General features: G+C 56.7%; 2 protein-coding genes across 9 annotated transcripts; both read left to right on the top strand.

The window, feature by feature from the left end:
- The first annotated feature begins 92 nt into the window (after positions 1–92).
- Akt1s1 (AKT1 substrate 1) lies at positions 93–7,194 on the top strand. Of its 8 annotated transcripts, none has more exons than XM_026406190.2 (6): positions 93–262; positions 755–941; positions 3,893–4,272; positions 4,967–5,044; positions 5,125–5,294; positions 6,427–7,194. In XM_026406190.2, the coding sequence occupies exons 1-6, from the start codon at positions 190–192 to the stop codon at positions 6,568–6,570; spliced, it is 1,032 nt and encodes a 343-aa protein (XP_026261975.2). In that variant the 5' UTR covers positions 93–189; the 3' UTR covers positions 6,571–7,194. The 8 variants fall into 8 exon arrangements, with proteins under 8 accessions (XP_026261975.2, XP_026261977.2, XP_026261982.1 ...); XM_026406192.2 differs by having other exon boundaries at positions 788–941; XM_026406191.2 differs by lacking the exon at positions 93–262 and adding an exon at positions 405–584.
- A 977-nt stretch (positions 7,195–8,171) lies between these two features.
- Pnkp (polynucleotide kinase 3'-phosphatase) lies at positions 8,172–14,282 on the top strand. Its single transcript, XM_026406259.2, has 17 exons — positions 8,172–8,661; positions 8,847–9,009; positions 9,603–9,649; positions 9,941–10,246; positions 10,842–10,921; positions 11,008–11,065; positions 11,138–11,245; positions 11,459–11,530; positions 12,622–12,670; positions 12,755–12,825; positions 12,930–13,022; positions 13,097–13,193; positions 13,281–13,342; positions 13,540–13,649; positions 13,725–13,812; positions 13,893–13,954; positions 14,023–14,282. Exons 1-17 carry the CDS (start codon positions 8,626–8,628, stop codon positions 14,138–14,140), a joined length of 1,620 nt encoding a protein of 539 aa, XP_026262044.2. The 5' UTR covers positions 8,172–8,625; the 3' UTR covers positions 14,141–14,282.
- The last annotated feature ends 871 nt before the right edge of the window (positions 14,283–15,153 follow it).

Consider the following 15,153-nt stretch of genomic DNA (forward strand, 5'->3'; position numbering starts at 1 on the left):
AGGGTGCGCAGGCGCAGCGTCTCCGCTCTCGCCACGCAGTAAACAAGTGGGAGGGTCCAAGAGCTCCGCCTCCCCTAGCTCGAGTTCGCCCCAAAACGTCCACTTATTTTTCCATGCTGTATACTGGCATCGAAGTCAAAGAGGTGCCATTTTGCTCAAGGGCACGGCCCTAATAGGTCGGCCGAGGCCATGTTAATGCGGGGCAGTCTCATCTCTCCGCGGGGCCCGAAAGCGAGGTGTTGGAAAAGAGGAACAGATAAAGGTGAGAGGAGATGTACACAAGACGTTCGGAGGGGCTCGGGATTACGGGATGCAGCCGTAAATGCCCCCGGAAACGAAGCTGTCCCAGACGAATTCCTGAGTCACCGTGGAAAGTGGGCTGAGCCGCCATTTTGAAGCTGGGCAAACCGAAGCAAGAAATGCTGCCATATTGGATATTTGCCAGTCTTGTGCTGCTGGGGGGTCGGTTGGTGGGAGGGAGTGTCCATACACATTGGGAGAAAATGAAGCCAGACTGGATGCCATGTCGCTGACGGGCTCTGATTTCCTCCATTTTTTGTGTCTGCGGAAAAACTTGATTACGGGTGAGGGATGTCAGGTCACTTGCCTGAGTTTATTACAATCCTGTGTGAGGATCTGCCGTCAGCCATATTTCTTGGGGGCAAATCGAAGTGGCCTAGGCTTGCGCGGAAACCTTTCTTTCACCATCTCATTTATGGGCACTCTGCTGTTACTATTGCCCCCATTGGTCTAGATGAAGCATCTATTGTTGCCATTTTGGTCTCAGGAGACCCGAATAAGGGAGGAGGAGTGTGCGGAGTGGAGGAGGGGCAACCACGCGGAAGTGACGCAGCGCCGCCATGCCTTTTGAGGGCGGCGACGGCGCCGGGCCGGCCATGCTGGCTACGGGCACGTGAGTGGAGGCGGCGTTGTGAACCGCGGTATGGGGAGGATTTGGCGTTCCGGAGGCAGAGGGGGCGCTGGGAGGGCTATCGGTTCACGGAAGGGGTACGGCCTGCATCAATCAGCGTGCAGAGATCGTCCAGCGACCTTTGGCTGAATGCTGGAAGAGAGTCTCCCATGGGAACCGTCATGTCTGACCTCAGGAAAATCCTAGACAACCTTATTTCCCGGTGTCCCTACCCACAGGATCCTCACCTTGACTCGTGGGCCATGCCACGGGACCTAGGTGTCGCTGGGGGGGGGGTTTCGCGGCGCCCCTCACCCGTCCAAAGGCGGGACTTCCGGTCCTGGCCCCACCTGGGCGGGATTTCCTGTTTTTTCTTGTAGAAGTGGGTCCTCCCTGGACCCCGGGCGTGGTGGGAATGGGTCTGAGCGGCGCAGCTGGTCCCCGACGTTCACCCTGCCCCGGCTCCAGCGTGCATGCTCGCGTTCCTCACCCCTCCGGGCGAGGGTCGCTTCCAGCTTGACAGGTGGGGGGCTTCGCTAGCATCCCTTAGGCTTTGGGGGCTTGCCCTTTTCTCACCGCTTCCTGGAGTCAGTTTCCTCACTCCCCCTCCCCTCTTCCTCACCTTTCTTCCCTCCACATCCCATATGAAGGGGCTAGTCGCCTTGCCGCCCCCCCCCCGCCCTCCCGTAGGGGACATGCCCCACCCCCAATCTTAAACTCCACGGGGGTGAGGCTCCTGAGAGGCGACTGGACCCGCTCCCAGAGGAAGGGGCGGGAGGCTCCTAGCTCTTTGCTGCCCTGTTGGGGAGCAGTCCAGAGAGCCCTCAGGCCTTGGCAGAGAGGTTGTGTAAGTCCCTGGTCCTTTTTGCCCCTGCCTCTTGTCTGAGGTGCAGGGACCTTCACAACCTGCTTTGCCTCCGTTTTCACACTGGTCAGCTCTGTGGCCACCCCAAGTTCTAGTGCAAAGAGGTAGTTGGATCCTAATGTCCTCTTCTATTTTCTGCATGTACACATAGGGGGCCCAGGAAAGTGAGAGCCCAGGCCATGTCTGTCACTGTCAGGACCTGCCTGTGATTTTAGACCAGTCTGTACCTGCTCTGAGCCTGAGTTTCCTTCATCAGATGGAAAGAACTTGAGAGTGTATGAGACACTGGACACCTCCCAGTGCTGCAGGACCTGGGGATCAGACAGACAGCGGTTTTAGCCCCTCTTCTGCCTTGTCCAGCTGTGTGCTTTCTGGCTAGTTTCTTAAGCTCACTGAGCCTCATTTTCCCCATCTGGATAAGAAGATCATGAATCTTCCCACCTGAGGCAGGCAGGATGGTCGGCAGGATTAAGAACTCTCTAGATCTTGTCCTAGTCCTGGCCTCAGCCCTGCTATTTCTGGCTGTGTGACCCTGGACAAGGTACTGAATTTCCCTGAGCCTGAGTTTGCAAGTGTAAAGTGGGGTGATACTCTCCCTTCCCCTTAGGGTGGGGAGTGAGATGAAGTTGATTCCACCCTCGGGCCCTGCCTGGAATATGGAATGTGTTTCGTGGACCTCCCTCCCAGCAGAGTTGTGTACTCCCTGAACCCTGTTGTGGGTTATCAGCCCCCACCTTAGTGAGCTGAGAGGAGGTGAGGTGAGGACATCGAGTTCCTGTACCCATTTCTGTGGTCACAAATCAAAAAGGGCCTGAAAGTTGAATTCCGATTCCTTGCTTCCTTTCACCCTGCCTCTGGTGGACTTGAATCCCTCCAGTGACAGGGTACTTAATTATGTCTCCAAGGAAGCTCCTCAGCTCCCCAGCAGCTCTGGCTTACTGCTTTGGTTAACGGGGAAGAAGGAGGGAAGAATGGCCCAGGGTCACATAGCTGGCTGGAATCAGGGCAGGAAGCCAGTCCCCTGCCTCTGGCCTTCCCACCGATGTTGTCCAGAGCTGACTTGTCCTAGAGACAGATTCCTGCTTAGGGGAGCTCGCAGTCTGATAAGAGAGGCAGTCAGTGGTACAGCTGTCACTAGCTGAGGTGACTTGACCAGGATGGAGGGAGCCTAAGCATTGTGGGGGCTGAGGAGGATGTCGTCCACTTGGGAACCAAGGAAGACTTACAGACAAGGTGGCAAGACAGCATCTCATAGGAAGCGCAAAGCTTTCAGCGGGTGGATTTCTAGGCAGAGAGCAGCTCACATGGCTTTTTTTCCCCCCTTTATTCAATCCTTTCCTGAGGGGATTGGCTGTAACAGGAGGTTGCTCTGATGCAGGAGCCCCAAGGAGGGGAATTGGCTTAATCAGGGGTGAGGGAAGTTTCATTCACACAGGATGAGTGACTGGTTGGCCTTGAATGGAGGTTCAGTCTTCCAGGTGTGGGGACCACCTTGTCCTGGGAATTCCGCAAGTGGTAGGGTCAGCTCTTGGTGGAGATGACCCTCTGGGCCTCATGTTATGTGACTGGAGGCTGGGGTGATGGTGCAGCTTGTTCAACAGAAATGCAGTGCCAGCCTGCCAGTTTCCTAGAAGCCACTGGAAAAAGAAAACAGATGAAATTTATTTCTGCCATCTGTTTTATTTGGCCAGTATGTGTAACTGCCATCCTTTCAACATGGGGTCCAGAGTGAGTGACGGCTACCGAGCAGTTTTGCCTTCTGCTTCTTCATACTGTCTTCAAAACCCGGCATGGCTGTGACGCTCATAGCACCTCTCTGCTTGTAGCTGCCACATTCCAAGGACTCCTGACTCGCATGTGGGACAGGGCAGAGCCAAAAGGAGACCTGGGGCTGGGAAAGGACAGTGCAGATATTTGGGGCAGGAGGGAGGTGGGTGTGAGTGAGGGGTGGTGTGAGGGGCCCGGGGAAGTAGCAGGTTTGCAGAAAGCACCAAGCTTAGCGGGGCAAAGTGGATGTGAGGGACATGAGTGGCATCCAGGGGGCAGGTGGACGAGGCTGGGTGGGAACAGTATGGGCACCTGAGCCTCATCCCCCTTTGTCCTGCTTTGGCCCACAGGGCGCTGATGGCGTCAGGGCGGCCGGAGGAGCTGTGGGAGGCTGTGGTGGGGGCCGCCGAGCGCTTCCGGGCCCGGACAGGCACAGAGCTGGTGCTGCTGACGGCTGCGCCACCACCACGCCCGGGGCCCTGTGCCTATGCAGCCCATGGCCGTGGGGCCCTGGCTGAGGCTGCCCGGCGCTGCCTCCATGACATTGCCCAAGCTCATAGGGCAGCTGCTGCTGCCCGGCCCCCCGGGCCCCCACCAGAACCACAGCCGCCCAGCCCTGCCCCAAGCCCACCCCAGGCTGCCCTGGCCAGGGAGGATGAGGAGGACGAGGAGGATGAACCAACGGAGACAGAGACCTCCGGGGAGCGGCTGGGTGGCAGCGATAACGGAGGTAAGAAGGTGCCAGGCAGGGGCTGGGGATCTGGTCCTGGCTAGCTGCCTGCTGTGACTCTCCGGGGGGGGCCGAGGCCCTTGGGACTGTGTCTCGTGAAACGTCACCCAGCAGCCACCCCAGTCAGGGGGCAGCCAGCTTGCAGGGGTTCCTCCCAGAGGCTGCACTCGACACTGAGGTTCTGAGGAGTGAGAGAGAGTGCAGGGGAATCAATTAATAGGAATTACTGTCTGTTGTCACCAATGCCTGGCCTCGGCCTCCTCCCATTGCTGGACAACACCTGCCAAGAAGGAAGGTACAGACAGTAGCCAGGTGTGCGTAGTTGAAATCCTGGTGATGTCACTTACTTGCTGTGGGATCTCCAGCCAGCGACACAATCGTTCAGAGCCTCTCCTTTTGTCAAGCAGGTGTCACAATGTGGCATTTTCTGTAAGCCTATGTTCTGAGTCACATTGATTGTCCAAAACAGATCTTAGAGGCTCCTTGTTAGCCAGGGTATTTTTTGCATCTGAGGGTGTGACAGGTTGACAGATGAATTCTCCTCATGACCGGACAGATAACGAGCACCGTGTATTTGAGGCTGAGAGACTAATAATTGCAGGAGCCCCCAGAAAGCAGTGACAGTGGCTGGAGTTGGGGCACTTGTAGCAGGATAGCAACCTGACTGGCCAGGGCCTCTTGACACCATCCTCAGGGCTCTTTGTGATGGATGAGGATGCAACCCTCCAGGACTTGCCCCCCTTCTGCGAGTCAGACCCTGAGAGCACAGATGGTGAGTGTCCCCCGCTATCCCCACACCCAAGAACCAGGAATGCTAACGGGGACAGAGGCTGAAGTACCCCTTTCTCACAGATGGCAGCCTGAGTGAGGAGACCCCAGCTGGCCCCCCAGCCTACTCCATGCCCCCAGCCTCGGCGCTGCCCACACAGCAGTATGCCCGGTCTCTGCCAGTGTCGGTGCCTGTCTGGGCCTTCAAGGAGAAGAGGACAGAGGCCCGGTCATCAGATGAGGAGAACGGGCCGGTGAGGGGCAGGTGGGGCTGGGGAGGAGGGAGGCTAGACAGGCTCAGAGCCACCTGCTGCACGAAGCCCTCAGATCTGCTGCCTTCTCACCTGTGAGCTCACTGAAGCCCACTCAGCCGTGAGAGGCAGGTTTCCAGCCACAGGCCTGCAGCTGTAGCCATGCTGTTCGGTTCGGAAGGCCTCCTCTGCGCTCCTGGGGTAGCTCCAGCTACCAAACACTGGAACTCCTTGAAGCCATGAGGAAACTGAGGCACTGAGAGGACGCATGGCCTCCCAGAGGTCTGAGACTGGAACCCAGCTTCCTTTAGAAGAGCAGTGGGCTGCAAGGGAGAAGGCCTGGCATTGTCCCCCTCAAGACTCAGTGTCCATTTACTTAGAGATGAGTGATCTGACGCTGGGCAGAAAAATGGGCGTGGGGGGTCTGTCGCCCATTTTTCTGCCCCCAGGTTGTAGAAGGGCCCAGTGAGGCATCAGGTACAGCGCTGCTGTCCATGTTGGCAGCTTATGGTCACACATTTAACCGATTGAACCTTCAAGGCCTCCTAGTACTGGACCCTGGGCTGTCTGTCCTCCTCATGGGCTCCTGACCAACTAGTGCCTATGGCCTCTCCCAGCCTACTGGAGGGCTTTGATGGTGGATATGAGGGTCCTTTCTATGCAGACCACCTGATAGTTCACCTTCCTTGCTCCATCTCTGAGATGGCTATCCAATTTCAGCCCTCCCGGGGCCCTGTTATACCCATCTTTCAGAAGGGGAGACTGAGGCCTAGGAAGGCAAAATCTCTTTATGTACAGCTAACTAGTCCCCAGCAGAGGTCTGATTGGAATGTGACTGGATCTTTAGCCCAAATGGTGCCTGAGACCCCTCCCTGCGGTGGGACAGGCAGCTGTGGTGGCACACAGGTCAAGATGGGGAGGGGGAGAGGCCAACAAAGCTGCCAGAGGAGGTGTGAGTTGGGTAGAAGAATGGAGCAAGAGAGCATGGCTGGCGGTGGGCATCGCAGGGCCCAAGCGGGAGGGTCGGGACCAGCTGGGAGCGGGCCTGTCGCCCAGGGTGCAGGGGCTGAGTGCTGGAGCTCTGGGTGTGTGCCGCGGGCCCTGAGGGTGCTGACCCACCCCGCCCTCTCTGCAGCCCTCCTCGCCGGACCTCGACCGCATCGCGGCGAGCATGCGCGCTTTGGTTCTGCGGGAGGCTGAGGACACCCAGGTCTTCGGGGATTTGCCACGACCTCGGCTCAACACCAGCGACTTCCAAAAGCTGAAGCGGAAATACTGAGGCCCACAAAGCTTCCCGGGCCGCGTCCGCCCCGCCCACACTACACCCCCGCCGCGCCCCCAGGGCTGGCCAATCCCAGCCGGAGCCGGGACAGTCCCCACGAATCGGCGGTCCCGGGACTGGCCCGCCCTGCACTTCCCGCCGCCCTTCCAGCCCTCGATCTCCCGCCCAGGAGTGCGATCCGGCCACTCTTCGCGTGGGGTCTGTCGCCCATTTTTCTGCCCAGCGTCAGACTCTGATTGCTTCGGCCGCCGTCGGGCCAGGCCGGTCCCAAACCTCCCGGGGTCAGCTCGGCCTCAGCGAAGGTCCCTGAAGGAGCACTGCCAAGCCCAGGAGTGGGTGGTGGCCCTGACTCGAGCCTGGTGACTGGGCAGCTCTGTGATTGGCTGGAGTCTCCCGAGGCCCGCCCGCCCGCCCTTCCAGAATTGTCCCACCTCACTGGCTCCGCGGGGACAGCGGCCAAGCCTCCGGCGCCCACAACTGCCCAGAACTGCGGCTTCCAGTTTATGGCTTTACACTACTGGGCTGGGGTCTTTTTTTGCCCCTAGTCCTGACAGTTGTGACCCTGGCCACCTCAGGGATGGCCCAGTCCCGTGTCTGCGTCTGACACCCCACCTCATTGATTCCATCCCACAAAAACCTGCCAATCCAAGCCCGTCCCTGCGTCCAGGACGGAACCAGCTCCCGCTCCTCTTCCCCCACCCCCACAGGTGCCTTAAAGGGCCCTCGTCCACCAGAGGTGGAGGGCAGGGGGCTCACTCTCCGGCCCTGGTGTGGGGGAGAGAGTGGGGGGGTCGGAAGTTGGGAGGGGCGCTCTGAGATTAAAGAGTTTTACCTCTATGAGTGTGTGTGAGGTGTGTTAGGTGTTCTACATTTTTCCGAAGACGGAGAGCAGCAGTTAATTGACTCTCGGTGCAAAGCTGAATGTTGGAATTTTTTGAGAGAGTAAGAGAATTTTCTTTAGTTTTCGGGGAGCACAACTTTTTTTTTAAATGTGGTGCTGAGGATCGAACCCGGGCCGCACGCAAGTCAGGCGAGCGCGCTACCGCTTGAGCCACATCCCCAGCCCCTTGTCTCGGTTTTAATTTAAATTCACTGGGTCGTGGAGACCACTTCAGTCCTATGTGACTATGGAACTCCAACCTTAAGCGGAATGAGTGATGGAATCGTAATGGCCCTTAATTAATAGGTCTCTGGAGAGCATGCTAAGGTTCCCAAACAAATCCAGGAATCTTCAGGCGGGCGTTTCCCACAAGAATGCTGGGGGCGATTAGACAGCAGGTGGAACCTGGTTCGAAGTCAGGACTAGGTTCAGCCGGCTCGCTGGAGCACACGTCGTAACCCCAGCGACTCAGGAGGTTAGCAAGCTCAAGGCCAACCTGAGCAATTCAGCGAGACTCTGCCTCAAAATAAAAAAGGGCTGGGGGGAAGGTGGCTCGGTGGCAGACCACCTCTGGATTCAATCCCCAATACCAGAAGCAAAAAAAAAAAAAAAAAAATAGGGAAAGGTAAAAAATGGAATCTTCATCCCCTATCGTCAGACTACCACCTGAGAAGTGTTAACAATGGAAAAAGACAAAACAGCCTTACTGTCGCTCACTTACATACATCAACTCTTTATCTTCCTATTAACCCACAACTGGGAACGAGTATCTCCACTTCATAGATGCGGATTTAACTGCAGCATCGGGGGTAAAACAAAAGTAGGATAGATGACTAGGGGGCCTGAATTTCTTTTACTGACGATGGTCGTCAAGTCGGAAAGCTTCCTCCTGTTGCAATTTTCTCCAGCAAAGAAGATTAAAATAAGAGGATAACGTGTAAAGAGAAAAAAAGTCTATGGATGGAGGATCCACTCCGCCTAACGGCATGAGGCTCGCGACGCCGCAAGAGGGAAGAAGGGCAGAGCGGCAGAAGGACCCTAAGCACTGGAGGGGGCGGGGCTAGGACAGTCATTTCCGTTCGCCGGAAGCTGAAAGCCGCCCTCTGGGTAGCGGGCAGAACCTCTCGCAGAGTCTTCCTGGTCGGAGCGGCGAGCACGGGTGAGAGTTGGGGATGTACGCGCGACGTTCTTGGCCTTTGCCGGGAGAGGTGGGAACTTCACTCACCGGGGATTGGGGCCGGCCTTGTCGCCTGAGAAGCGACAGCGAGGGGGTGGGATTTCCGGGGCCGGTAACCGAGGGAGGGGAACCTTGGTGCCGGAAGGTGGAGGCGGGGCTTCCTGTAGTTCACGAGGACGACCTGTCGCTCAGACCCCAGAATCTACTTTCCCCTAGGCCGGCAGCAGGATGGCTGAGGAGGAGGTCCAGGGCCGCCTGTGGCTGGAGAGCGCCGCTGGGGGAGCCCCTCCCATCTTCCTGCCTTCTAACCGGCAGGCTCTGGTCCTGGGCAGGGGTCCCCTCACTCGTGTTACGGACCGGAAGTGCTCCAGAAACCAAGGTGGGGACGGGCTTGAGCGGGAAGGGGTGTGGCCTGCTCTAGAGGCGGGAACGAGATCCTAAAGAATGATGCACCCAGGGACGCTCGGCTACTAGGCACAGTTGCGTGGTGCGTCCAGCCCAGGAGTCGATTGGTGCCTTCTGGGGAGCGCAGAAGGAGAGGCTGTACCTGACCTTGGGGGAGAGGGTGTGGAGCCAACCCCGGGAGAATTGTCAGTGGGCACCGGAGGCTGCTGTCGGGCCATTTGAAGGTTTAAAACTGGCCGCCACCTTTGTGAAGAGAGGTGATCCTACAGAGAAAAGTAAAAGCCGGGTGGACGTGGATGGTAACAGGGCAAGCCCAGGGCCTGCGTCAAGCCTCGCTTATTATTATTTATATGAAAGTATCTGCCCTGTTCGTAGGCAAGGACCATGCCACACGCAGTCCTAGGGACTCAGTGGGAGCCAATCCCATTGAGAAATAAACTGTCTCCTACTCCCTCCGGAATGGATGCTGTAGCTCCATTCTGTGGCCTGAAACTGGCCACCGCTCCCCAGTATGAGGGTGCCCTTCACACAAGGATGCGATCCTGACCCCACCCCCTCATCCCCTAGTGGAGCTGGTTGCAGACCCTGAGACCCGGACAGTGGCTGTGAAACAGGTACCAGTGCTTCAGCAAGGGGCAGCAGTGTCTGGGGGTAGGGTCTGGAGGGGAGTTGCAAACTGGCAGGGGATAGACCCAGTAGAAAACTGGCCAGAAGAAGGGGGTGTGCTGGTGAAAAAGAGTTGTGGGTTTTATTTGGGTATCCATCTGTCCCCTTTCAACTGGGCAAGACTGGAAGCCTGTAAGGGTCTGATTGGTAGGTGGACTAAATCACCCTGTGGTATTGGGTGGGGGGGAGGTTTTCACAGTGGGTGGAGCTGGTCCCAGCCCCTCCCTCTTTCTCTGCAGCTGGGCGTTAACCCTTCAACTGCTGGAACCCAGGAGTTGAAACCAGGGTTGGAGGGCTCTCTGGGGGTGGGGGACACACTATATTTGGTCAATGGCCTCCACCCACTGACCCTGCGCTGGGAAGAGACCCATACATCAGGATCCCAGCCAGATACTCCGCCTGGCACCTCTCCAGTAGCTTCAGATGAAGAGCAGGAGGAGGATGCTAAGCAGCAGAAAAAGCGCTTAAGGATGTCATCCCCTGGCTGGGAGAGCTTGGAGAAGCTGCTAGTGTTCACAGCACCTGGGGTGAAGCCTCGGGGCAAGGTGAGGCTGCTGGAGGTTCTGCCTTAGGCTGGGCATTCAGTCTGAACTTCAAATGTGATCCTAGGCAAGGCTGTCAGCCTCTTAGCCTTGGGGGAAATGTGTGTTGGTCTCTGCTGCCCCTTGGTAGCCACCCAGGAATCAGTAGGATGACCAGGAACAGGTCAGCAGGGGCTCTTCAGACTGCACTTAGATGTAGTCAAGGCCATGCTGAGTCTACATCTCACCTCTGAAATGATGACTTCCCAAAAAGTATGTGGCCTTGGTCCCTGACAGGCAGTGGGCACCCAAAAAAAGCTTTGCTCTGGTTTTATTTCCCCTGTAGTTATTAATCTCCAAGGTGTAAAAGCTCAGGGGAGGAGATTAGGTAAGAAACTAATCCTCATTTTAATACTAGAAATGCAGAGGTGGGGTGGACACAGGAGTGACAGGACAGTAGGATTTCAGGTGCTGCGTACAGAGGTATCTGTGCCTCATCCCTGTTGGGTCATATCTACAGAAAACCATCTCCCTGCATCGAAGTGTTATTGTGACTCATCCTGTGAGTGAAGAAACAGGTATCTCAATGCTGCCCCTCCTCTGTTCTTGGTGACACCAGGTAGCTGCCTTTGATTTGGATGGGACCCTCATCACCACCCGCTCTGGGAAGGTGTTTCCCACTGGCCCCAGTGACTGGAGGTGAGGAGGGGCAAGGGAAGGGAGTGAGTGGAGCTGGTTGACCCCTCCAGGCCCCAGGTCACTTGTCCACTTCCCACCCACTCCAGGGTCTTGTACCTAGAGATTCCACGCAAGCTGAAGGAGTTGGAAGCAGAAGGCTACAAGGTCTGTGCCTATGTGAGCAAGCGCGACAGGGTCTCTGATGAGGAGGCCCTGGTGACATTGTCTACTCCCTAGCTGGTGATCTTCACCAACCAGATGGGCATTGGACGAGGGAAACTGCCAGCAGAGGAGTTCAAGGCCAAGGTGGAGGCTGTGGTAGAGAAGCTGGGGGTTCCCTTTCAGGTATGACTAGAATGGAGGCTAGGGCCAGGGTAGGGTAACAAAGACCCTTGGGTGGGAGACAAACCCAGAGAGAGTCCCTGGGATGTATGGGACAGAGGCCTCTGCTGGGGTCAAGCCATGAGCAGTTGTCATGAGCTATATATCCCAGAGCATGAGCAGCTCTTTGGGGCTTGGAAGAGCTGAGGATGGTGTGTGACCCCTGCCCCACTTCAGGTGCTGGTGGCTACCCATGCAGGCCTGTATCGGAAGCCGGTGACTGGCATGTGGGACCATCTGCAGGAGCAGGTGAGCTGTACCTCTTCCCCTTGCTCCAGCCCCTGTTTCTTGGGGCTTGTTCCTTTCTCTCCTCCCTTAGTCCTTGTCGTGTGGTTTAGCTGTCAGTTCCTAGGTGCTGGTATATGAGGCCAGTACTATTAAGCTGAAGTCAGAGGTTGCATCAGGAGCAGAAACAGGAGGGTAAGTTTGAGTCAGCCTGGGCAACTTAGGGAGACCCTGTCTCAAACTATAAAATAAGCCGGGCACGGTGTCGCATGCATGAAATCCCAGCGGCTCAGGAGGCTGAGGCTGAGTTCAAAGGCAGCTGATCAAACTCACTGATCATGAGTTCAAAGCCGGCCTCAGCAAAGGTGAAGCATTAAGTAACTCAGTGAGACCCTGTCTCTAAAAAAAATACAAAATAGGGCTGGGGATGTGGCTCAGCTGTAGAGCACCTGCCTAGCATGTCTTGAGTCACTGGGTTCCATCCCTAGTACCACCAAAAAAAAAAAAAAAATCAGTGGTTGAGATTGTTCATTCATTCAACCAATGGTTTGTTCTGAGCTGAAAATCCTGGTAAATAATAGTGGCATGCCCGCTCTAGCAGTACTCGCAGACCGCTGATGGCAGCCAGCTATAAATGCACACATGAGTATAAAATAGGAAGTAGGGTGTGATTTTCCTACGGTAGCCAGGGGGACCTCTCTAAGAAGGTGACATTTGAGTAAAAGTCTAAGGGAGGTGAGGGAAGAAGCCACATGGATATCTGCAGAAGTGGTCCTGGCCAGAGTGACAGCTGGTGTGAAGGCCCCAAGCCTTGTGTGTTCACCAGTGTGGATGTCCACCTGGTGGACCCAGGTGAGTGAGAGGGTGGGGCCTCGCCTTGGGGCCATGGGAGCAGAGTAGGAACACATGTGGGGTCTAAGCGGGGATGGGAGCCTGGAAGCCTATCTGCTCTGGCCTGAGTCTGGGCAGTGAAGCGTGAGAAGGGCTGTGATGGTGAGGATTTGAGAGGTTTGAGATCTGGCCTGATGCAGGGCACAGACCAAGAGGAGCTGCCCCAGGGAGCCCTTTACTGTGGAGGGACAGTTGTTAGGAGCGGGTTCTGTTTGTCTCTCCAGGCCAACGAGGGCGTGCCCATCTCTGTGGGGGACAGCATCTTCGTGGGAGGTAAGGGCTTGGGGCTGCTGCGGGTGGGCCGAGACCCTTCTCACCAAACCTGCTGGCAGTGAAGGGTATCCTCGTGCGTTCTAGATGCAGCAGGCCGCCCAGCCAACTGGGCCCCTGGCCGTAAGAAGAAAGACTTTTCCTGCGCTGACCGATTGGTGAGCCGGTGACCGATTGGGGATCGGTCACCTGGGGATCAGTCACCAATGGTGAGCCCCGCACCCCGCCCTCAACCTCTGCCTCACCTCTGCCTTTGCCCCAGTTTGCACTCAACCTTGGCCTGTCCTTCGCCACCCCGGAGGAGTTCTTCCTTAAGCAGCCCGCAGCAGCCTTTGTCCTCCCAGCATTTGACCCGGTGAGGCCCGAGGGGTGGAAGGCAGGGAACAAGCAGGGGAATGAGGGTCTCAACTTCTTGTTCCACCCCTCTAGAGGACTGTCTCCTGTTCAGGGCCTCTCTGCCTCCCAGAGTCCAGCTCCCTCCTGAGCTCTGACCCAGAGGTGGTTGTCGCCGTGGGATTCCCTGGGGGTGAGATATCCTGATCCCCATCTCTGGGTGCTGTTAGTGTCCTTCTGGATCCTGGGTATCCACTGATAGTGATCTTGTGCCTCTCAGCTGGGAAGTCCACCTTCCTCAAGAAACATCTCGTGTCAGCTGGGTACGTCCATGTGAACAGGGTAAGAGGCTGCCCCGCACCATCCCACTGGTTCATTCCCTGGCTGCCCCAACCGGGCCTTCAGGGCTGCTGCCCAGCACCCCTGCCTCCCTCCTGCAGTTCTGATTTGTTGCCCTGCCCCCACCAGGACCCCCCCCTTTCATCTTCTGTTCCCTGTTGGGCAATTCCTGCTTGTGACCTGCTCTCCTCTGTCCCCAGGATACGCTAGGCTCCTGGCAGCGCTGTGTGAGCACCTGTGAGGCAGCTCTGAAGCAGAGGAAACGCGTGGTGATCGACAACACAAATCCAGACATCCCCACCAGGGCCAGGTATTTGGCCCCCATGGGAGGTCTCTAGTAGGGCTGGCAAGGGCCTGGTGACAGCGCTTTTCCTGGCCTCAACAGGTATGTCCAGTGTGCCAGGGATGCAGGTGTTCCCTGCCGTTGTTTCCTCTTCACTGCCACATTGGAGCAGGCTCGCCACAACAACCGGGTGAGCCCCTGCCCTCCCGCTCCCTCTTGCCCTGCCCCTCCCTCCCCCTGATGTCCTCACTCTGAACCCTCCCCTAACAGTTCCGGGAGATGACTGGCTCCTCTCACACACCAGTGTCAGATGTCGTCATATTCGGCTACAGGTAACTCTAGTTAGTAGGCTGTGGGCTGGTAGGGCCTGGCCTCTCCTTACCACCCTTTCTGCTACCAGGAAACAGTTCGAAGCTCCTACGGTGGTGGAAGGCTTCTCTGCAATCCTGGAGATCCCATTCCAGCTGCAGCTAGAGCCGCAACTAGAGCGACTCTACCGGCAGTTCTCTGAGGGCTGAGTTGCCCAGCCCCATGCTCCCCTCCCTGACCTGGCAATAAATACTATTTTTCTCCAAGCTTGGCCAGCATTTTGCTGGGAGGAAGGGTGGTCATCTTGGAGGTGCGTCACCAGGCCTGGGCCAACACCCCCCCACACACGCACGCACACATGCACACTTTTCTACATTTTCAGGTTAACAGAAAAGGAGGGACCTGGACTGGCTCAGGCTGGTCCTCTGCACATCTCATGTTCTACACCAAACCACTCCACCCACCTTGGGCTGTGGAAAGATGTCACTAGGAGGTTGTCATGAGCAGGTCGAACAAGAGACTGAGATGAGACATGGGAATGTAAGACACTGAATGGGCCCCTCTAAGCTAGCCAGAGCTTGGCTCAAGATGACCCATGAGGGGCACAGTGATTGCAAGCTTGCCTAATCATGTGTGAGGCCCTGCATTCAACTCCCAGTACTGCATGAGGACAAAATATCCAGGGTTCAGGTTCTATTGCATTGGACTTGAATGCAGGGGATGTGGGTCTTGGACCTGCCTATGGATCCCCCTCCAGCTACAGGAGGCAAAAACGCCCCTGACCTATGCTTTCTTCCAGGTAAGTCCAGGGGAAAGAAACCATGAGCACTACCTGCAAGGCCCTGGCACCAGGTACTGGAAACAGAACCAACACACAGCTTCATGCTTCTGACACAAAGGCCCCAGGAGGTGAGGCCACCAAACACCCTTACCCGCTTAATTACAGCTGGGGAAGATCCCAAGTCAGGTAACTTGGGGGCTCCACACTGAGCCCCACTTTACTTCCCACACTGGGTAACGAGGATCTCAAAGAGCAACTCCTGATCAGTAGTCACAGCTTTTCCCTTGTAACCTGCTAAGTACACATACTTCCTAGCGAACACCATCAACAGCTCAAATGCTGAGCCAGCCCTGGGGACATAAAAACACTCAGGTGAGGACTGCTGCTAGGACAGGGGTCAGTCTCCCGCCTTGTTGTCTGACCCTGCCACAGCATCACATG

Source organism: Urocitellus parryii, chromosome 15, assembly GCF_045843805.1.
Source record: "Urocitellus parryii isolate mUroPar1 chromosome 15, mUroPar1.hap1, whole genome shotgun sequence".
NCBI classification, from domain to species: domain Eukaryota; kingdom Metazoa; phylum Chordata; class Mammalia; order Rodentia; family Sciuridae; genus Urocitellus; species Urocitellus parryii.